We start from the raw sequence: 24,096 nt of genomic DNA, 5'->3' as shown, positions 1-24,096 counted from the left end.
TGCACAGCGCCCCCATAACAGCGACATACACAGCGCCCCCATAACAGCGACATGCACAGCGCCCCATAACAGCGACATACACAGCGCCCCCATAACAGAGACATCCACAGTGCCCCCATAACAGCGACACCCACAGCGCCCCCATAACAGCGACATACACAGCGCCCCCATAACAGCGACATGCACAGCGCCCCATAACAGCGACATCCACAGCGCCCCCATAACAGCGACATGCACAGCGCCCCCATAACAGCGACATACACAACGCTGCATAACAGCGACATCCACAGCACCCCCATAACAGCGACATGCACAGCGCCCCCATAACAGCGACATCCACAGCGCCCCCATAACAGGGACATCCACAGTGCCTCCATAACAGCGACATCCACAGCGCCCCCATAACAGCGACATCCACAGTGCCCCCATAACAGCGACATCCACAGCACCCCCATAACAGCGACATCCACAGCTCCCCCATAACAGCGACATACACAGCGCCCCCATAACAGCGACAAACACAACGCTGCATAACAGCGACATCCCCAGCACCCCCATAACAGCGACATGCACAGCGCCCCCATAACAGCGACATGCACAGTGCCTCCATAACAGAGACATCCACAGCGCCCCATAACAGCGACATCCACAGCGCCCCCATAACAGCGACATCCACAGTGCCCTATAACAGCAACATCCACAGCGCCCCATAACAGCGACATCCACAGCGCCCCCATAACAGCGACATCCACAGTGCCCTATAACAGCAACATCCACAGCGCCCCATAACAGCGACATCCACAGCGCCCCCTTAATAACAGTGATATCCACAGCGCCCTATAACAGCGACATCCACAGCGCCCCCATAACAGCAACATCCACAGTGCCCCCATAACAGCGACATACACAGCACCCCATAACAACGACATACACAGCGCCCCCATAACAGCGACATACACAGCGCCCCCATAACAGCGACATACACAGCGCCCCCATAACAGCGACATCCACAGCGCCCCCATAACAGGGACATGCACAGCGCCCCCATAACAGCGACATACACAGCGCCCCCATAACAGCGACATGCACAGCGCCCCATAACAGCGACATACACAGCGCCCCCATAACAGAGACATCCACAGTGCCCCCATAACAGCGACACCCACAGCGCCCCCATAACAGCGACATACACAGCGCCCCCATAACAGCGACATGCACAGCGCCCCATAACAGCGACATCCACAGCGCCCCATAACAGCGACATCCACAGCGCCCCCATAACAGCGACATGCACAGTGCCCCCATAACAGCGACATACACAACGCTGCATAACAGCGACATCCACAGCACCCCCATAACAGCGACATGCACAGCGCCCCCATAACAGCGACATGCACAGCGCCCCCATAACAGGGACATCCACAGCGCCCCCATAACAGCGACATCCACAGTGCCCCCATAACAGCGACATCCACAGCACCCCCATAACAGCGACATCCACAGCTCCCCCATAACAGCGACATACACAGCGCCCCCATAACAGCGACATACACAACGCTGCATAACAGCGACATCCCCAGCACCCCCATAACAGCGACATGCACAGCGCCCCCATAACAGCAACATCCACAGCGCCCCCATAACAGGGACATGCACAGCGCCCCCATAACAGCGACATACACAGCGCCCCCATAACAGCGACATGCACAGCGCCCCATAACAGCGACATACACAGCGCCCCCATAACAGAGACATCCACAGTGCCCCCATAACAGCGACACCCACAGCGCCCCCATAACAGCGACATACACAGCGCCCCCATAACAGCGACATGCACAGCGCCCCATAACAGCGACATCCACAGCGCCCCATAACAGCGACATCCACAGCGCCCCCATAACAGCGACATGCACAGTGCCCCCATAACAGCGACATACACAACGCTGCATAACAGCGACATCCACAGCACCCCCATAACAGCGACATGCACAGCGCCCCCATAACAGCGACATGCACAGCGCCCCCATAACAGGGACATCCACAGCGCCCCCATAACAGCGACATCCACAGTGCCCCCATAACAGCGACATCCACAGCACCCCCATAACAGCGACATCCACAGCTCCCCCATAACAGCGACATACACAGCGCCCCCATAACAGCGACATACACAACGCTGCATAACAGCGACATCCCCAGCACCCCCATAACAGCGACATGCACAGCGCCCCCATAACAGCGACATCCACAGCGCCCCCATAACAGGGACATGCACAGCGCCCCCATAACAGCGACATACACAGCGCCCCCATAACAGCGACATGCACAGCGCCCCATAACAGCGACATACACAGCGCCCCCATAACAGAGACATCCACAGTGCCCCCATAACAGCGACACCCACAGCGCCCCCATAACAGCGACATACACAGCGCCCCCATAACAGCGACATGCACAGTGCCCCATAACAGCGACATCCACAGCGCCCCATAACAGCGACATCCACAGCGCCCCCATAACAGCGACATGCACAGTGCCCCCATAACAGCGACATACACAACGCTGCATAACAGCGACATCCACAGCACCCCCATAACAGCGACATGCACAGCGCCCCCATAACAGCGACATGCACAGCGCCCCCATAACAGGGACATCCACAGCGCCCCCATAACAGCGACATCCACAGTGCCCCCATAACAGCGACATCCACAGCTCCCCCATAACAGCGACATACACAGCGCCCCCATAACAGCGACATCCACAGCTCCCCCATAACAGCGACATACACAGCGCCCCCATAACAGCGACATACACAACGCTGCATAACAGCGACATCCCCAGCACCCCCATAACAGCGACATGCACAGCGCCCCCATAACAGCGACATGCACAGTGCCCCCATAACAGCGACATCCACAGTGCCTCCATAACAGAGACATCCACAGCGCCCCATAACAGCGACATCCACAGCGCCCCCATAACAGCGACATCCACAGTGCCCTATAACAGCAACATCCACAGCGCCCCATAACAGCGACATCCACAGCGCCCCCATAACAGCGACATCCACAGTGCCCTATAACAGCAACATCCACAGCGCCCCATAACAGCGACATCCACAGCGCCCCCTTAATAACAGTGATATCCACAGCGCCCTATAACAGCGACATCCACAGCGCCCCCATAACAGCAACATCCACAGTGCCCCCATAACAGCGACATACACAGCACCCCATAACAACGACATACACAGCGCCCCCATAACAGCGACATACACAGCGCCCCCATAACAGCGACATACACAGCGCCCCCATAACAGCGACATACACAGCGCCCCCAAAACAGCGACATCCACAGCGCCCCCATAACAGCGACATCCACAGCGCCCCATAACAGGGACATCCACAGCGCCCCCACAACAGCGACATCCACAGCGCCCCCATAACAGCGACATCCACAGCGCCCCATAACAGCGACATCCACAGCGCCCCCATAACAGCAACATCCACAGCGCCCCATAACAGCGACATCCACAGCGCCCCCATAATAACAGTGATATCCACAGCGCCCTATAACAGCGACATCCACAGCGCCCCCATAACAGCAATATCCACAGTGCCCCCATAACAGCGACATACACAGCACCCCATAACAACGACATCCACAGCGCCCCCATAACAGCGACATCCACAGCGCCCCATAACAGCGACATACACAGCGCCCCCATAACAGCGACATACCCAGCGCCCCATAACAGCGACATCCACAGCGCCCCCATAACAGCGACATCCACAGCGCCCCATAACAGCGACATACACAGCGCCCCCATAACAGCGACATACCCAGCGCCCCATAACAGCGACATACACAGCGCCCCCATAACAGCGACATACCCAGCGCCCCCATAATAACAGTGATATCCATAGCACCCCATAACGGTGACATCCACAGTGCCACCATAACAGCGACATCCACAGCGCCCCCACAACAGCGACATCCACAGCGCCCCCATAACAGCGACATACACAGCACCCCATAACAGCGACATACCCAGCGCCCCCATAATAACAGTGATATCCATAGCACCCCATAACGGTGGCATCCATAGTGCCACCATAACAGCGACATCCACAGCGCCCCCATAACAGCGACATCCACAGCGCCCCCATAATGGCAACATACACAGCGCCCCCATAAGTTACAGTGCTGTCTATACTGGTAGCAGCAGCAGTGCCCCCTATAACAGTGACAGGAGCCTTCCTTGTGTAATGGTGACAGCCATAGTGCCGCCACCCTAATGTCAGTGCCATGCAGTGCTGTACACCACGCTGCCCCCGTCCAGCCCCTAATGTCACACACCGGTGTTTTGTGCCGTACCCTACATGGCCCCCTCCTGCTCCTGGGCCGGGATGTGGACATTTCATGGAATATTCGGCTGACATCCGCCATGTCCTTCTTGTCCGCTAGATGATGTCCATGGCCAGTGGCAGGCGTGTGAAGGACTCGGAGCTGCCAGATTCCGTCTGGGGGATGCGGAGAAGGCCGTTCTGTATTACAAGCAGGCGCTGGCCTTACTCTCCAAAGCCAAGGTCAGATCTCCCTGCAGACCCCGCGCTGCACATCAGGAGCCAGGCAGCGACAATGATTGTACATCTGAGCTTGGGACGGGAATCCCACTGTCGGATAAAGGGATTTTCCCTTTATATATGCTAGCTGGGGGTCCGATCGCTGTGATCCCCACCAATCCCAAACTCCTTGTCCCAATGGAGCGGTCGCACCCTACATTCACTTCTAAGGAACAACTACAGACGTGGCCAAAAGTGTTGGCAGCCTTGAAATTGCTCCAGAAAAGGAAGTATTTCTCCCACACAATTACTACAATTACCCACGTTTTGTTACACACATCTTTATTTACTTGGTGTGTATTGGAACAACACAAAAAAAAATTAGAAAAAAAGGCAAATTGGACATAATTTCACACAAAACCCCAAAAATGGGCAGGACAAAATTGTCACCTTCAACTTTGGAATAAATAACTGCAATCAATCGCTTCCTATAACCATCAGCTTCTTACATCTCTCAGCTGGAATCTTGGACTCTTCTTTTACAAACTGCTCCAGGTCTCATATTTGAAGGCGTCTTCTCCCAACAGCAATTAAGATGGGATTTAGATCCGGACTCATTGCTGGTCACTTAAACTCTCCAGCGCTTTGTTTCCATCCATTTCTGGGGGCTTCTTAAAGTATGTTTGGGGTCATTGTCCTACTGGAAGTCCCATGACCTAGGACATAAACCCAGCTTTCTGACACTGGGCACTACATTGTGACCTAAAATCTGTTAGTAATCTTCAGATGTCATGATACCTTGCACACAGTCAAGACCCCCAGTGCCAGAGGCAGCAAAACAACCCCAAAACATCTTTGAACCTCCACCATATTTGACTGTAGGTACTGTGTTCTTGTCTTTGTAGGCAAAGACAAGAACATGTGCCCACGATGCAGAAATGCTCCAGATTTTTCCTGAGCATTTCTGCATCTCCCTGGCAGAAAAAACGTGGAATTTACATGCGTTTTTCCTGCCAGGTAGAAGCGTTTGTCAAGTGTTCTTCACATGCATTTCTACATGCGGGTTGTCAAGCGTTTTTCCAAGGTATTTTAGCATCACTTGGAAAGTGCTTGACACCTTGGTCACACTATATAAATCCATGCAACCGGCATGGATTTATATAGTGTGACCAAGTTACGATGCTGCAAATGCAGCTTCAATAGTAAAAAAAAATAATAAAATGGTGAAAAATAAAAAAAAAACATTATACTCACCTTCCGATGGCCCCCGGTCTCCTTCTCCTGTGTCCTCGGCATCCAGCAGTGGTGTAAAAAGACCTTCCATGACGTCATTTAGTCATGTGACAGGTCACGCGACCACCGTGAGCAGCCAAAGAGCCAGCAGTGCCGCCGGGAGCAGACAGGGGGCCATCAGAAGGTAAGTATATGTTTATTTTTATTCCTTTTTAACTACAGGTACTATGGTACCCATGTACCATCCGCACATTAATTGCATAAGATCCGCATGACTACATATACTCATGCAGATATTAAGCGATTCAATGCAAGTCAATGGCGGCGATTATACCACGTATCCGCAAAATAAATGGTAGTGCTGCGGATTTTTCCGCAATGATAATCCGCAGCGGAAATTTCCGCAGCATATGCACAGCACATGCGGATTATCATTGGGGAACATGGCAGACCTTCTGCCAAGCGTTTTTTAAGCGTTTCCGCGGCAGAATTGCCGCTGCAGAAATGCTTAAAAAACGCATAGTGGGCACACAGCCTAACAGTAAATAGTAGAATGATGTGCTTTACCAAAAAGCTCTATCTTGGTCTCATCTGTCCATGAGACTCTGTCCCAGAAGGATTTTGGCTTACTCACGTATATTTGTTAAACTGCAGTCTAGCTTTTTTATGTCACTGTGTCAACAGTGGGGTCCTCCTGGGTCTTCTGCCATAGCATTAATATGTGGACGGATAGATCGCTCTGACACTGATGCACCCTGAGCCTGCAGGACAGCTTGAATTTCTTTGAAACTAGATTGGGGCTGCTTATCCACCATCAGTACTATCCTGTGTTGCAACCTTTCACCAATTTTTCTCTGCCGTCCACGTCCAGGGGGATTAGCTACAGTGCCATGGGTTGTAAACTTCTTGATTATTTTGCACACTATGGACAAAGAACATGAAGATCTCTGGAGATGGACTTGTAACCTTGAGATTGTTGATATTTTTCAACAAGTTTGGTTCTCCAGTCCTCAGACAGTTCTCTTCTCCTCTTTCTGTTCTCCATGCTTAGTGCGGCACACACAGACACACAATGCAAAGATTAAGTCAACTTCTCCCCTTTGTATCTGGTTTCAGGTGTGATTTCCATAATGCCCACACCTGTTACTTGCCACAGGTGAGTTTGAACAGCCATCACATGCTTGAAACAAAGTTGTTTACCTACAATTTTGGAAAGGTGCCAACAATTTTGTCCGGCCTATTTTTGGGGTTTTGTGTGAAATTATGTCCAATTTGCCTTTTTTCTGTTTTTTTTTGTTGTTCCAATACACACAAAGGAAATAAACATGTGTGTAACAAAACATGTGTGACTGAAATCATTTTTCTGAAACAATTTCAAGGGTGCCAACACTTTCGGCTATGACTGTATGTCTGCCAGTCCCATAGAAGGGAAGTGGTGGTCACGTCTGCACACTGCCGCTCCTTTCACATCGGGCACCCCTAGATCTATAGGGGTCTTTGCTGCCAGACGCCCCCATGATCATATATTTATCTCCTACCCTCACCGGGGTTGTCAAAGGAGTAAAAAAATTGTCATATTGGCCTTTGCCCATTACAGACCCTTTGAGTCGCTTTAACCCTTAAAGTGTAGAATATCATGTCTCTGTTCTCAGATAAGGGAGACTAGAAATGAGAAGGGTGGAGGTGCCCAAATCAGCAGCCTCCACTTACTCTCTGTCTTCCTCTTGTTCTCTGTCTCCCACTTGCTCTCATCTTCCTGCTTGCTCCCTGGTTTTCCCTTCCTCTCATTTTCCACTTGCTCTCATCTTACCGCTTGCTCAAAGCCTCCTGCTTGCTCTCTTCCTTTTGCTTGCTCTCATCTTACCGCTAGCCCTCAGCCTCCCGCCTGCTCTTTGCCTCCTTTCTTTTTCACTTCCGCTTTACTCTCTGCCTTCTGGCTTACTCTCTGCCTCCTGCTTGCTCTCAGTCTCCTGGTTGCTCTTCTCCTTTTGCTTGCTCTCAGTCTGCCTCTTACTCTTTGCCTCCCTCTTGCTTTTTGACTCCCACTTACTCTCTGCCTTCTGGCTTATTCTCAGCCTCCTGCTTGCTCTCTGCCTTCTGGCCTATTCTCAGCCTCCTGCTTGCTCTCTGCCTTCTGGCTTATTCTCTGCCTCCTGCTTGCTCTCTGCCTTCTGGCTTATTCTCAGCCTCCTGCTTGCTCTCTGCCTTCTGGCTTATTCTCAGCCTTCTGCTTGCTCTCTGCCTTCTGGCTTATTCTCGGCCTCCTGCTTGCTCTCTGCCTTCTGGCTTACTCTCTGCCTCCTGCTTGCTCTCTGCCTTCTGGCTTACTCTCTGCCTCCTGCTTGCTCTCTGCCTTCTGGCTTATTCTCAGCCTCCTGCTTGCTCTCTGCCTTCTGGCTTACTCTCTGCCTCCTGCTTGCTCTCTGACTTCTGGCTTATTCTCAGCCTCCTGCTTGCTCTCTGCCTTCTGGCTTATTCTCTGCCTCCCACTTGCTCTCATCTTCCTGCTTGCTCCCTGGTTTTCCCTTCCTCTCATCTTCCCACTTGCTCTCATCTTACCGCTTGTCTTCTGCCTCCCGCCTGCTCTTTGCCTCCTTCTTTCTTTTTCACTTCCGCTTTGCTCTCTGCCTTCTGGCTTACTCTCTGCCTCCTGCTTGCTCTCTGCCTTCTGGCTTATTCTCAGCCTCCTGCTTGCTCTCTGGCTTCTGGCTTATTCTCAGCCTCCTGCTTGCTCTCAGCCTCCTGGTTGCTCTCCTCCTTTTGCTTGCTCTCAGTCTCCTGCTTACTCTTTGCCTCCCTCTTGCTCTCTGACTCCTGCTTGATCTCTGCCTAATGCTCTCAATTGAATCCCCTATCTACAGTAAAACAGCATGCTTTATATGCAGTATCGTTCTTGACTCTTACAGGAGGACTCGTCCAATGCTCAGGAACGCTTAGTGAACAAGCTGACTGACGCCCTCCAGTACAAGCTGTCCTTAAACCGTCACCTCAACTACGGGGGAAGGCTACCCCTGACTGCACCTCTGGTAAGTGCATCCCTATCTGCACCGTGTGCGGTTTTCAGAGAAACCTTCCCGATTATCTATCACATTCCTGCGGCCGACCCTGATGAATGCACAGTACGACCTTGAAACCACAATCTGTGAGAACAGCAGCTGATTAACATTAATTACTGCACATAACTGCAGGGTCCTGGTCCTGATAAACCCCCCAAATAGGTCTAAAATGTAGGAAGAGGGGTGTTAAAGGGGACCTGTCCAGGTCAATAGTGGCCAGTTTTTGCTCTTTACTTTATTCCCACTGCTACCCTGAGTTTTCCAGTTTTTCTTTTTTTTTTTTCTTTTTTTTTACTCCGCCATACAGTTCCAGAGATATGGGCCTTTTAATTTAATGCTGATTTTTATGCTCTTCACACAGGGGCGTGGCTCACAGGCTTCTTTGTGGGGGTGTCTACATAACTACTCTGTGACCACCGCCCCCACGATAAAGACAATGAAATGTAGCACTAAACAAAAAGGCCCATATCACTGAAAACATGACAGATTTAAAAAAAAAAGAAAAAAAAAGTGGAACACTCAGGGGTGCAGCAGGAATAAAAGAAGACCAAAACTGTTCTCTTTTGACCTAGCAATAGATTCTCCTTAAAGGGGTGTTCCACCTTTTTATCTTGTTGTAAGGATGAAACCTAAGAAAAGAAGACAGCTTGTCACGCCACTGTTGCAGGATATCCCGGGGCTAGGGGCTCCTTAGCTATTCCTGCTCCCCTCCAAATGCCTCCTCAAACAACCAACACCTCCAACTCCAGAACCAAGCAGCATGAAACTAACACTAGTAGCATCCCTGATTGCCAGAGGCCAGTATAAATAGCTGAGGGGGGAGGCCAACACTGAACAGCTGGGACCATCAAAGCAGGAAAGCTCCAGGATCTCTAGACTGAACAGATTAACCCCTGCACTGCTAGCAGAAACCTGCACTATTTAAAATGATGGTGAAGTGCTTCTAATCAGTGCACGAGTACATGAAATCAGACATCGCAGTCTTCTGGCCCCTTTCTGTCACGGTAAACCCGTGACACAGCTACTTCCTTCTTTTATAAAAAAAAACAACCTGCTTCACCCCAAATCTCTTGATTGAGTCCTACCTTCGTGCCCCTCATCATCCTATATCGGTGCCCTATATACCATACCGTGCTAAGGATATAATTTTCAGGGAAAGGAGAAAGTGAATACTGTTTTACCATTTAACAATTTTTCTAGAGAGGATTCGGCGGAAAAATCCCCGGAGCAAAGCTTGCAAGACATCCTTCAAGCATGAACGCGGGGTATGCCACATTGATGCACATGTCTCCTCCAGATGCCCAAGAGTGAGTACAAATCTGCACTTTCTCCTACCTGTCAGTGCCAAAGAGGAGAGCCTGTACTCCAAAAGTATACAACCAGTGGCGAAACCACAAACTCCATCATGCCTGGACAGCCGTTGATTGTCTTGACACGCTGAAGTTGTAGTTTTGCCACAGATTGGACACCACTGATGATAGTTATTCCTCCAATCCAGCTACTTTGAAACTACAACCATATATCAGGGCATTTCCAGTTGTAGTTTCACAACAGCTGGAGGTCTTCAGGTTGCCGATACCGGCAGTAGGTCAACAAGGATCTTACCTAGTGCAGTCATATTGATGCCAACAGTACTGGAAAAAGAGAAGGTCGTACTCATGAGGATTTTCTGAAACACCAGCCCAGATGTATTGGCCCAAAAGTGTGAATGAGGGTTTCCAAGTTCAGGGGCCAGGACCCTTCTCTTCATTTACAATCTTATCCATTCCTCAGATCCCGAAGAACTTCCCAAAGACTAAGCCGCCCACCCCCACCTGAAGAGATGTACGCAACTATAAAGACCAGGATGACAACCACAACCAATGGGCAACCGGGCAAAGAAAACAGTGGTAGGTCGACTGTATCATATCTAATATGGAAAAACCTGATTACTGGTACGATCGATCCTACAACACTACTAATACGTCTTTCCTTTTATGCTTTTTCGAGTCCTCGTAATGATAAATCTCCGAAAAGATTGGGTACTGTTGATAATTATGGAAATAATGCAATACCTAATTTCTCCTGTGGGGGCACTGCAGAAAAATAAAGCACCTGTTGCCAGATTCAAACCCTTACTGATAAATCTCACTCTATTATGTTTTTTTTTTGAGCCATCATAATGAAATACCTCCAAAAAAGAGGAAATTAATGACAGATTACTGCAATACCTCATTTTTCCTGCAGGGGCTCTGCAGAATAATCAAACATATGATACGACAAATAAATGTCCCCTATTATTTTTTTTTCTTAAGACATCTGATGATATAACTCCAAAAAGATTGGGTAGGATCAATCAGATCTGTCAAGAAATTATGGATCATTTCTTGCAATACCTCATTTTCCCTGTGGGAATGCTGCAGAAAAATGAAGCACCTGCTGCCAGATTCCATCCTATACTGATAAATCTCCCGTTATGTTCTCCTTACGTCTTCAGAATGAAATATCTCCAACAAGATCATGTTAAGAAATAATAGGCAGATTGATGTAATACCTCATTTTCCCTGTGGGGGCACTGCAGAAAAATGAACAGAAAAAAATGCCCAGCTGATTGCCATGGATCCTACTGTACTAGTAATAAATCTCCACCATTATGTTTCTCTTGAGACCTCATAATGAAACATCCTCAAACAGAACAGGTATAATTGATCAGGATCACTAAGAAATTATTTACAGTTTCTTGCAATCCCTCATTTTCCCTGTGGGGGCACTGCAGATTCCAGCTGATTGCCATAGATTTTACGATACTAGTAATAAATCTTTCCAATTATGTTTTTGTCGAGCAATAATAATGAAACATCCCAAAACAGATCGGGTACAATCAGAGTCTTATTCTTGGGTTGGTTGTTCTTCCACGGCAATCAGCTGGAATCTAGCAGCAGGTGTTTCATTTTATTTGCAGCTCCCCCACAGGAAAAATTAGGTATTACAACCAACTGTCAATAATTTCTTAAAGGGATCCACAACTGGACAACCCCTACTTAATAAATTCAGGGCTCTATTTAAAATAAAAGCTATGGATACTCCCCTCCCACAGCGGTGATGCTATAGCTGGTGGGTGCCAATCAGTGATCAGCCGCAGGAGCTCAATATTCCATCAGAGCAGATGCTGATTGGATGCTGCATTGGGTGCGGAAAATCCAGAAGTGATTAAGCAGGGGTTGTCCAGTAATGGACCAATATAAGAATTTATTGACAGTTTGTTGCATTTGTTGCAGTACCTCCCTATAACTGCGGGGGAGCTGTAGAAAAATGAGACACTTGTCAGATTCCAGCTGATTGCTGTAGATCTTAAAAGTGGGATACCTCATGATCTCCTTATCATCGGGAGACCTTTTTAATAAAAAGGGGGTGTGCCAAAAACAGACAGATAATCTAGTTCCTCGACCTAGGCATCGACCATTTCTAGATCTTAGATAGTTTTACCAAAGTTCCCAAACGACCTGAGGTGTTCGCAGGTGTAAAAGAGTAGAGAAAAACGCAGGAAGTGACAGTCTTCTTGCAAATTACTTTAAGTGCCTGTACTGTTGCGTCCCACGAAGCACCAGTTTCTGCTCCACCTGCGGCAGATTTGTGTTTGCACCTGCAGATCTGTGTGATTTTACTGTCGCCTTTGGTAAGAGCAATCATCCCTCCTCCACACAAAGAGCGCAGCTGTAGGACCCGCTGCTTTATTTTTCAGATGTACTTGGGGAGGAGGATGACTCCGACACTCTCACGGTGGTAACTAATGCATACTCCGAGGACTGCGAGGAGACCGCCACCACCGCCGCCGATTGTTCTAGAAATTATCCTCAAGCCAACAGGTAATATATCTTCAGATCAGCCAAGATGATTCATTTAAAGAGATCCTTTAGGGCAGGGTTCCCCAACTCCAGTCCTCAAGGCCCACCAACAGGTCATGTTTTCAGGATTTCCTTAGTATTACACAGGTGATAATTGCATCACCTGCACAGGCAATAATTCCATCACCTGTGCAATACTAAGGAAATCCTGAAAACATGACCTGTTGGTGGGCCTTGAGGACTGGAGTTGGGGAACCCTGCTTTAGGGTAAGAAAAAAAACATTTTCTATTCCAAAAATAGCGCCACCCCTATCTGCAGGTTGTATGTGGTATTGCAAGCTTTGCACTATTCATTTCAATGGAGCTGAGCTAGAATGCCCAACACAATCTGTAGATAGGGGTGGCGCTGTTTTTGGAAAAAAGACAGCCCTGATAGCTTACTTTATCGCAGTGGACCCATGTGGGCACCAGGTGCCGGGTGCATCTACGCTATAGGGGATGTTCCATGATCTTCTGGGCATCGTTACTTATCTGCAGCTCTTTCTTTCAGCAATCTGAATAACACGTATCTGCATCCAGAACCGTTCTACCAGAACTGCGCCCTGCAGAATACACAGAAAAGTAAGTGGCGGGATTGTAAGAGTTAAAAAATGGTTTACAAAGGATTACGCTAGACTGGGGTCTCCACAGCTGCTAAACTACAACTCCCAGCATTAATCTTGGTGAAAATATGTAACACTGATGACATGGTAGGAGGTGGCATTATAAGAGAAAGTTTCTAATATATTCTTCTATATGTGTCAGGCAACCACGACTACGAAACACTAAAGCTGAAGACATTAGAGGCGGCGAGGTAAGACTGTAACTCCTATACTTTTCCCACAATTTCATACTCCAGAGCTGCACTCACTATTCTGCTGGTGCAGTCACTGTGTACATACATTACATTACTGATCCTGAGTTACATCCTGTATTATACCCAGAGCTGCACTCACTATTCTGCTGGTGCAGTCACTGTGTACATACATTACATTACTGATCCTGAGTTACCTCCTGTATTATACTCCAGAGCTGCACTCACTATTCTGCTGGTGCAGTCACTGTGTACATACATTACATTACTGATCCTGAGTTACCTCCTGTATTATACTCCAGAGCTGCACTCACTATTCTGCTGGTGCAGTCACTGTGTACATACATTACATTACTGATCCTGAGTTACATCCTGTATTATACTCCAGAGCTGCACTCACTATTCTGCTGGTGCAGTCACTGTGTACATACATTACATTACTGATCCTGTACTGATCCTGAGTTACATCCTGTATTATACTCCAGAGCTGCACTCACTATTCTGCTGGTGCAGTCACTGTGTACATACATTACATTACTGATCCTGAGTTACATCCTGTATTATACTCCAGAGCTGCACTCACTATTCTGCTGGTGCCGTCACTGTGTACATACATTACATTACTGATCCTGAGTTATATCCTGTATTATACTCCAGAGCTGCACTCACTATTCTGCTGGTGCAGTTGCTGTGTACATACATTACATTACTGATCCTGAGTTACATCCTGTATTATACCCCAGAGCTGCACTCACTATTCTGCAGGTGCAGTCACCGTGTACATACATTACATTACTGATCCTGTACTGATCCTGAGTTACATACTGTATTATACTCCAGAGCTGCACTCACTATTCTGCTGGTGCAGTCACTGTGTACATACATTACATTACTGATCCTGAGTTACATCCTGTATTATACTCCAGAGCTGCACTCACTATTCTGCTGGTGCAGTCACTGTGTACATACATTACATTACTGATCCTGTACTGATCCTGAGTTACATCCTGTATTATACTCCAGAGCTGCACTCACTATTCTGCTGGTGGAGTCACTGTGTACATACATTACATTACTGATCCTGTACTTATCCTGAGTTACCTCTTGTATTATACTCCAGAACTGCACTCACTATTCTGCTGGTGCAGTCACTGTGTACATACATTACATTACTGATCCTGAGTTACATCCTGTATTATACTCAAGAGCTGCAATCACTATTCTACTGGTGCATTCACTGTGTACATACATTACATTACTGATCCTGTACGATCCTGAGTTACATCCTATATTATACTCCAGAGCTGCAATCACTATTCTGCTGGTGCAGTCACTGTGTACATACATTACATTACTGATCCTGTACTGATTCTGAGTTACATCCTGTATTATACTCCAGAGCTGCACTCACTATTCTGCTGGTGCAGTCACTGTGTACATACATTACATTACTGATCCTGTACTGATCCTGAGTTACCTCCTGTATTATACTCCAGAGCTGCAGTCACTATTCTGCTGGTGCAGTCACTGTGTACATACATTACATTACTGATCCTGAGTTACCTCCTGTATTATACTCCAGAGCTGCACTCACTATTCTGCTGGTGCAGTCACTGTGTACATACATTACATTACTAATCCTGAGTTACATCCTGTAATATACTCCAGAGCTGCACTCACTATTCTGCTGGTGCAGTCACTGTGTACATACATTACATTACTGATCCTGAGTTACATCCTGTATTATACCCCAGAGCTGCACTCACTATTCTGCTGGTGCAGTCACTGTGTACATACATTACATTACTAATCCTGAGTTACATCCTGTAATATACTCCAGAGCTGCACTCACTATTCTGCTGGTGCAGTCACTGTGTACATACATTACATTACTGATCCTGAGTTACATCCTGTATTATACCCCAGAGCTGCACTCACTATTCTGCTGGTGCAGTCACTGTGTACATACATTACATTACTGATCCTGAGTTACATCCTTTATTATACCCCAGAGCTGCACTCACTATTCTGCTGGTGCAGTTACTGTGTACATACTGTACATTACATTGCTGATCCTGAGTTACATCCTGTATTATACTCGAGAGCTGCACTCACTATTCTGCTGGTGCAGTCACTGTGTACATACATTACATTACTGATCCGGAGTTACATCCTGTATTATACTCCAGAGCTGCACTCACTATTCTGCTGGTGCCGTCACTGTGTACATACATTACATTACTGATTCTGAGTTATATCCTGTATTATACTCCAGAGCTGCACTCACTATTCTGCTGGTGCAGTTGCTGTGTACATACATTACATTACTGATCCTGAGTTATATCCTGTATTATACTCCAGAGCTGCACTCACTATTCTGCTGGTGCAGTTGCTGTGTACATACATTACATTACTGATCCTGAGTTACATCCTTTATTATACCCCAGAGCTGCACTCACTATTCTGCTGGTGCAGTCACTGTGTACATACATTACATTACTGATCCTGAGTTACATCCTTTATTATACCCCAGAGCTGCACTCACTATTCTGCTGGTGCAGTTACTGTGTACATACTGTACATTACATTGCTGATCCTGAGTTACATCCTGTATTATACTCCAGAGCTGCACTCACTATTCTGCTGGTGCAGTCACTGTGTACATACATTACATTACTGATCCTGTACTGATCCTGAGTTACATCCTGTATTATACTCCAGAGCTGCACTCACTATTCTGCTGGTGCAGTCACTGTGTACATACATTACATTACTGATCCTGAGTTACATCCTGTATTATACTCCAGAGCTGCACTCACTATTCTGCTGGTGCCGTCACTGTGTACATACATTACATTACTGATCCTGAGTTATATCCTGTATTATACTCCAGAGCTGCACTCACTATTCTGCTGGTGCAGTTGCTGTGTACATACATTACATTACTGATCCTGAGTTACATCCTGTATTATACCCCAGAGCTGCACTCACTATTCTGCAGGTGCAGTCACCGTGTACATACATTACATTACTGATCCTGTACTGATCCTGAGTTACATACTGTATTATACTCCAGAGCTGCACTCACTATTCTGCTGGTGCAGTCACTGTGTACATACATTACATTACTGATCCTGAGTTACATCCTGTATTATACTCCAGAGCTGCACTCACTATTCTGCTGGTGCAGTCACTGTGTACATACATTACATTACTGATCCTGTACTGATCCTGAGTTACATCCTGTATTATACTCCAGAGCTGCACTCACTATTCTGCTGGTGGAGTCACTGTGTACATACATTACATTACTGATCCTGTACTTATCCTGAGTTACCTCTTGTATTATACTCCAGAGCTGCACTCACTATTCTGCTGGTGCAGTCACTGTGTACATACATTACATTACTGATCCTGAGTTACATCCTGTATTATACTCAAGAGCTGCAATCACTATTCTACTGGTGCATTCACTGTGTACATACATTACATTACTGATCCTGTACGATCCTGAGTTACATCCTATATTATACTCCAGAGCTGCAATCACTATTCTGCTGGTGCAGTCACTGTGTACATACATTACATTACTGATCCTGTACTGATTCTGAGTTACATCCTGTATTATACTCCAGAGCTGCACTCACTATTCTGTTGGTGCAGTCACTGTGTACATACATTACATTACTGATCCTGAGTTACATCCTGTATTATACTCCAGAGCTGCAATCACTATTCTGCTGGTGCATTCACTGTGTACATACATTACATTACTGATCCTGTACTGATTCTGAGTTACATCCTGTATTATACACCAGAGCTGCAATCACTATTCTGCTGGTGCATTCACTGTGTACATACATTACATTACTGATCCTGAGTTACATCCTGTATTATACTCCAGAGCTGCACTCACTATTCTGCTGGTGCAGTCACTGTGTACATACATTATATTACTGATCCTGTACTGATCCTGAGTTACATCCTGTATTATACTCCAGAGCAGCACTCACTATTCTGCTGGTGCAGTCACTGTGTACATACATTACATTACTGATCCTGTACTGATTCTGGAGTTGCATCCTGTATTATACTCCAGAGCTGCACTCACTATTCTGCTGGTGCAGTCACTGTGTACATACATTACATTACTGATCCTGTACTGATCCTGAGTTACATCCTGTATTATACTCCAGAGCTGCACTCACTATTCTGCTGGTGCAGTCACTGTGTACATACATTACCTTACTGATCCTGTACTGATTCTGAGTTACATCCTGTATTATACTCCAGAGCTGCACTCACTATTCTGCTGGTGCAGTCACTGTGTACATTACATTACTGATCCTGTACTGATCCTGAGTTACATCCTGTATTATACTCCAGAGCTGCACTCACTATTCTGCTGGTGCAGTCACTGTGTACATACATTACATTACTGATCCTGTACTGATCCTGAGTTACATCCTGTATTATACTCCAGAGCTGCACTCACTATTCTGCTGGTGCATTCACTGTGTACATACATTACAATACTGATCCTGAGTTACATCCCGTATTATACCCCAGAGCTGCACTCACTATTGTGCTGGTGCAGTCACTGTGTACATACATTACATTACTGATCCTGAGTTACATCCTGTATTATACTCCAGAACTGCACTCACTATTCTGCTGGTGCAGTCACTGTGTACATACATTACAGTACTGATCCTGAGTTACATCCCGTATTATACCCCAGAGCTGCAATCACTATTCTTCTGGTGCAGTCACTGTGTACATACATTACATTACTGATCCTGTACTGATCCTGAATTACATCCTGTATTATACTCCAGAGCAACACTCACTATTCTGCTGGTGCAGTCACTGTGTACATACATTACATTACTGATCCTGTACTGATTCTGAGTTGCATCCTGTATTATACTCCAGAGCTGCACTCACTATTCTGCTGGTGCAGTCACTGTGTACATACATTGCATTACTGATCCTGTACTGATCCTGAGTTACATCCTGTATTATACTCCAGAGCTGCACTCACTATTCTGCTGGTGCAGTCACTGTGTACATACATTACATTACTGATCCTGAGTTACATCCTGTATTATACTCCAGAGCTGCACTCACTATTCTGCTGGTGCAGTCACTGTGTACATACATTACATTACTGATCCTGTACTGATTCTGAGTTGCATCCTGTATTATACTCCAGAGCTGCACTCACTATTCTGCTGGTGCAGTCACTGTGTACATACATTACATTACTGATCCTGTACTGATCCTGAGTTACATCCTGTATTATACTCCAGAGCTGCATTCACTATTCTGCTGGTGCAGTAACTGTGTACATGCATTACATTACTAATCCTGTACTGATCCTGAGTTACATCCTGTATTATACTCCAGAGCTGCACTCACTATTCTGCTGGTGCAGTCACTGTGTACATACATTACATTACTGATCCTGTACTGCTCCTGAGTTACATCCTGTATTATACTCCAGAGCTGCACTCACTATTCTGCTGGTGCAGTCACTGTGTACATACATTACATTACTGATCCTGTACTGATCCTGAGTTACATCCTGTATTATACTCCAGAGCTGCACTCACTATTCTGCTGGTGTAGTCACTGTGTACATACATTACAGTACTGATCCTGAGTTACATCCCGTATTATACTCCAGAGCTGCACTCACTATTCTGCTGGTGCAGTCACCATGTAAGGTGCCCAGGGAGGTAGCTGTGGGCGAGCTGCTGCTTCTCCACACCCTGGCACCCCAGAAACACACAGTGTCCCAGTCGATAAGTGTCGTGCTGTGTACATTGCATTGTACTCCCTTGCAGGCCGGAGGCCTCTGCTCCATCCGCGTCCTTAGCTCCTCGATCAGCCGCACACTCATCAGGGCACACCCGTTTCGTTATAAGAAGTTCAACTTTACTGGACAATTCAAGTACATCAGTCTATAACATGCAGTATCGTGCACAGCACCCTCCAGTTTCATTGACACAGCACATTTCAAGCTCCTGCTCACGTTCAGCTCGGTCTATCCCTATGCCTGATCCTCCTGTCAGACTCAGGGATTTCACGTCCGGCACCACAGCACTCCCGAGATCCGTTACATTTCCCTCACGCGTTTTCCCTGTCCGGCTCCCTCTGTATGGAATGGATTAAAGCACACTTCCCAGTGCCAAGTTTGGGCCATAGGCCCTGGACGTTACAGGAATATCTGCAGGTAATTTTGTACGACCTCATGCTGCCAGAGTGCTATATGCTCCAGCCCACTGCCACTTAAACTCAAACTTGACACGAACCTCACATACTAACTCAGATTGACTAAATCAGGAAATGCATCTCCTTTTTGCTTGACCTTAACCTCCCCTACTATGCTGGGCTAGTCCCAAACATTTAACTGTATCTTATACTGTAATAAGACCCACGACTCCTATCTGCCCTAATGTTCCTATCTATCATTAACTAAGCCCTAAACTATGTTGTATACTGTCCCTACCCCTGAGCTGAGTGTACCAGGTTACCTTAGGCCTTACCAATACAGCACCCACACAGCAGCATCAGTACTTTTACACATTTCACATCATACAATAAAACGCACAAAAACCCAAGTCAATATTCACACTACAATTGTTATCTTCAGGGGCAGGAGTCTGACAGTCTCTGTCACACCCTTACAACCATGTCATATCTATTTCAGGAGTGATTGCAAGTCCTCGAATTGTCTTCATGTTCCCAGACCAGAACCTCTCGAGAAGCCAAGGAGATCCAAACTACAGTCCCGGATGTGTACCGTCATGTGATTCCCACCATTACCAGGACTGTAACATCAGCACAACAAAATTATTTTAATCTTGCCGCCAAAAAATACACCAACATCTAAGAAGGCCTAGAAATGGCCGCCATGTCCGCGTCAGCCGTGGAACATAAACGTCTACCTCTTTTTCTGGGAACTTGTGTAAATAGGAGGTTTCAAAATGGTGGTTGATAAAAGGATAAGCAGGGAAGATGACCAGGGCCCATGGTTGTGAATACCACTTTTATGGGGGCATTGTGGATGCTATTATTATGGGGCACTGTGGATGTTATTGTTATGGGGCACTGTGGATGCTATTGTTATGGGGCACTGTGGATGCTATTGTTATGGGGGCATTGTGGATGTTATTGTTATGGGGCACTGTGGATGTTATTGTTATGGGGGCATTGTGGATGCTATTGTTATGGGGGCATTGTGGATGTTATTGTTATGGGGCGCTGTGGATGTTATTGTTATGGGGCACTGTGGATGCTATTATTATGGGGCACTGTGGATGTTATTGTTATGGGGCACTGTGGATGCTATTGTTATGGGGCACTGTGGATGCTATTGTTATGGGGCATTGTGGATGCTATTGTTATGGGGCATTGTGGATGTTATTGTTATGGGGGCATTGTGGATGCTATTATTATGGGGCACTGTGGATGTTATTGTTATGGGGCACTGTGGATGCTATTGTTATGGGGCATTGTGGATGTTATTGTTATGGGGGCATTGTGGATGCTATTGTTATGGGGCACTGTGGATGTTATTGTTATGGGGCACTGTGGATGCTATTGTTATGGGGGCATTGTGGATGCTATTGTTATGGGGCATTGTGGATGTTATTGTTATGGGGGCATTGTGGATGCTATTGTTATGGGGCACTGTGGATGTTATTGTTATGGGGCACTGTGGATGCTATTGTTATGGGGCATTGTGGATGTTATTGTTATGGGGCACTGTGGATGCTATTGTTATGGGGCACTGTGGATGCTATTGTTATGGGGCATTGTGGATGCTATTGTTATGGGGCACTGTGGATGCTATTGTTATGGGGCATTGTGGATGCTATTGTTATGGGGCACTGTGGATGCTATTGTTATGGGGGCATTGTGGATGCTATTGTTATGGGGCATTGTGGATGCTATTGTTATGGGGGCATTGTGGATGCTATTGTTATGGGGGCATTGTGGATGCTATTGTTATGGGGCACTGTGGATGCTATTGTTATGGGGCACTGTGGATGCTATTATTATGGGGCACTGTGGATGTTATTGTTATGGGGCACTGTGGATGCTATTGTTATGGGGCACTGTGGATGTTATTGTTATGGGGGCATTGTGGATGTTATTGTTATGGGGCACTGTGGATGCTATTGTTATGGGGGCATTGTGGATGTTATTGTTATGGGGCACTGTGGATGCTATTGTTATGGGGCACTGTGGATGTTATTGTTATGGGGCAGTGTGGATGCTATTGTTATGGGGCACTGTGGATGCTATTGTTATGGGGCACTGTGGATGTTATTGTTATGGGGGCATTGTGGAAGTTATTGTTATGGGGGCGCTGTGGATGTTATTGTTATGGGGCACTGTGGATGTTATTGTTATGGGGCAGTGTGGATGCTATTGTTATGGGGCACTGTGGATGTTATTGTTATGGGGGCATTGTGGATGTTATTGTTATGGGGGCGCTGTGGATGCTATTGTTATGGGTGCACTGTGGATGCTATTGTTATGGGGCACTGTGGATGTTATTGTTATGGGGGCGCTGTGGATGCTATTGTTATGGGGCACTGTGGATGCTATTGTTATGGGGGCATTGTGGATGCTATTGTTATGGGGCACTGCGTTTGCCACTTTTATAGAGGCCATAGTGATGTTACTAAGCCATTAATTGTTGTGTTTTCCAAAATGGTTGCCACCATATAAGGTATAGGAGAGGCCTGTCAGCCATGGGTGCCTGACCACAGCAATGACAATAGAAAATGACAGCAGGATCAAAGTCTTTGTGGATCCACCTCCACCCCCAGAAATCTGAGGTCTCGGGGGCCATCGCCTCTTCAGTGCCCTCTATTTCTGGGATAAATATATAATGTCCTAGTCCAGCTGAGGAAGCTTTCAGCCATCTTATTATTGCACGCCGTGACTGAAGGACGGCCGCCTTGTCCCCTGGCTGATCAGTCTGCTTAGAAAATAAGAGTGATTTCCAGAGCATTCATTTTCTAAACCAAGTAGAAGATTGCTGTGGTATTAATGCGGGCAGAGAATAGACAAGATGGCCGCTGCCGGTGAGGTGATTTCTGAGGAGAGCTCTTATTGATGATTGCAGGTTCTTATTTCAATCAGAGCTCCTGTGTAATGTTCTCCAAAGAAATCACCCATCATGGCGGCGACCTGTTCTATTTATTCCCTTCATGACTTTTCACCAAGTAAAGGGCCCGGTCGAGTGATGTCTATTGCAGTGACTACATATAGCGGCAATTATGGGGCACATTTACACAGAAATCTGTGTGTCACCCTCTGATCAATACATCCTGGACGCAAGTGATTTCTTTCCCTACAGCACCTCCAGAGGACAGATGAGGTATTACACCGTTGTCATAGAAAACAATGGGCTCTCAGTGTGACGTACGGACATGTCGGGTCCTCCGAAGCCGTTTTTCAGTGAATTTAGGACGCCTTCTTCCTCTTTTATCTCAGAATTTCCTAAGTGGATTACAAATTTTATAAAAAAAAAAAAAAAAAAATGTGAAGGAAAAAAAAAAATCTCAGTTTTCTCCCCGGAGCCATGGACGAGACAGAGAAGATGAAAAATATATAAATGAAAAATGGCAGTGTCCTGAAGGCGAATCACTAGTGGGTTAACCCTGACCTAGTCAATTACGTAATAATACGGCGTAGGGAGGATGCGAGTGTCTGAAGCATCCAGGGCAGGTGCCGGCCATGTTATACAGCTGGCACCTGCTTCAAACAACAACAATGGCCGCCGTTTAACCACCTAAACGCTGCTATCAATCTCCGACAAAGGCATTTTAGTGGTGGGATCCCAGTGGGGTGTCCATTCCAGCTCCATCACCATCTCCCTCCCCGCTTTACCGCTGTGCGATCATGAGTGGCCATGGCAACCAGGTTATCCTGAAGAAGGTCACCATTGCCGCCATTTTGGTTCTCCCGTGAACACAGTCACAGAATTTTTATATATTAAACAAATCATACAAGTTTGGTATCGCCGTATTCGTACCGATCCTAGAGAGTTACGTTACCGGGTCACTTTTACAGCACGCTGGACAGTGTAAAACAAGACCCCCAAAATAATGGCAGAAATGAGGGGTTTTTTTTTCACTTTTTCGTGCAACTTGGATTTTTTTTTTCCCCATTTTTTCAGCACATTATGAGGTAAAATAAATGGAGTCATTCAAAACTACAACTCATCCCTAGAAAAATCCTATACGACTATGGGGAAGGAAAAAGAAAAAAAAAAAAAGAGGAAAAAACAAAAGCGCAAAAATGAAAATTGACTGCAATAAATTCAGTCATGTGACCAGGACAGACTACTTTATCCCATCTCGTCATGTGACTGCATACGGAGATTTTATCATCACTTTGTATTATTCGCAGGAGCCTTATAGTGTATAAAGTGTTTACATTGTATTTAAATGTGATGTCCATTAAAAAAAAATCTACTTTTTGAATGTATAGTAAATAAAATTATATTTTGTGATATTGATTCTTACTGTTTTTATCGC

The 24,096-nt window shown here is 46.5% G+C and overlaps 1 protein-coding gene across 1 annotated transcript in view; it reads left to right on the top strand.

The window, feature by feature from the left end:
• The window catches only part of TTC24 (tetratricopeptide repeat domain 24), a 30,758-nt gene extending 6,687 nt beyond the window's left edge, over positions 1-24,071 (top strand). Inside the window, exons 5-12 of the mRNA XM_073639490.1 lie at positions 4,471-4,592; positions 8,708-8,827; positions 10,058-10,164; positions 10,631-10,746; positions 12,579-12,702; positions 13,232-13,302; positions 13,486-13,534; positions 20,250-24,071. Coding sequence (XP_073495591.1) covers positions 4,471-4,592; positions 8,708-8,827; positions 10,058-10,164; positions 10,631-10,746; positions 12,579-12,702; positions 13,232-13,302; positions 13,486-13,534; positions 20,250-20,352 — 812 coding nt within the window. The 3' untranslated portion in view covers positions 20,353-24,071. The remainder of the gene's footprint in view (positions 1-4,470; positions 4,593-8,707; positions 8,828-10,057; positions 10,165-10,630; positions 10,747-12,578; positions 12,703-13,231; positions 13,303-13,485; positions 13,535-20,249) is intronic.
• The last annotated feature ends 25 nt before the right edge of the window (positions 24,072-24,096 follow it).

This window comes from Phyllobates terribilis, unplaced genomic scaffold, assembly GCF_046119375.1.
Source record: "Phyllobates terribilis strain yellow unplaced genomic scaffold, ASM4611937v1 Scaffold_7__3_contigs__length_470593459, whole genome shotgun sequence".
In the NCBI taxonomy this organism is placed as follows: Eukaryota; Metazoa; Chordata; class Amphibia; order Anura; family Dendrobatidae; genus Phyllobates; species Phyllobates terribilis.
Note: the sequence above shows the minus strand (reverse complement) of the source record. Positions and strands in the feature narration are given on the sequence as shown.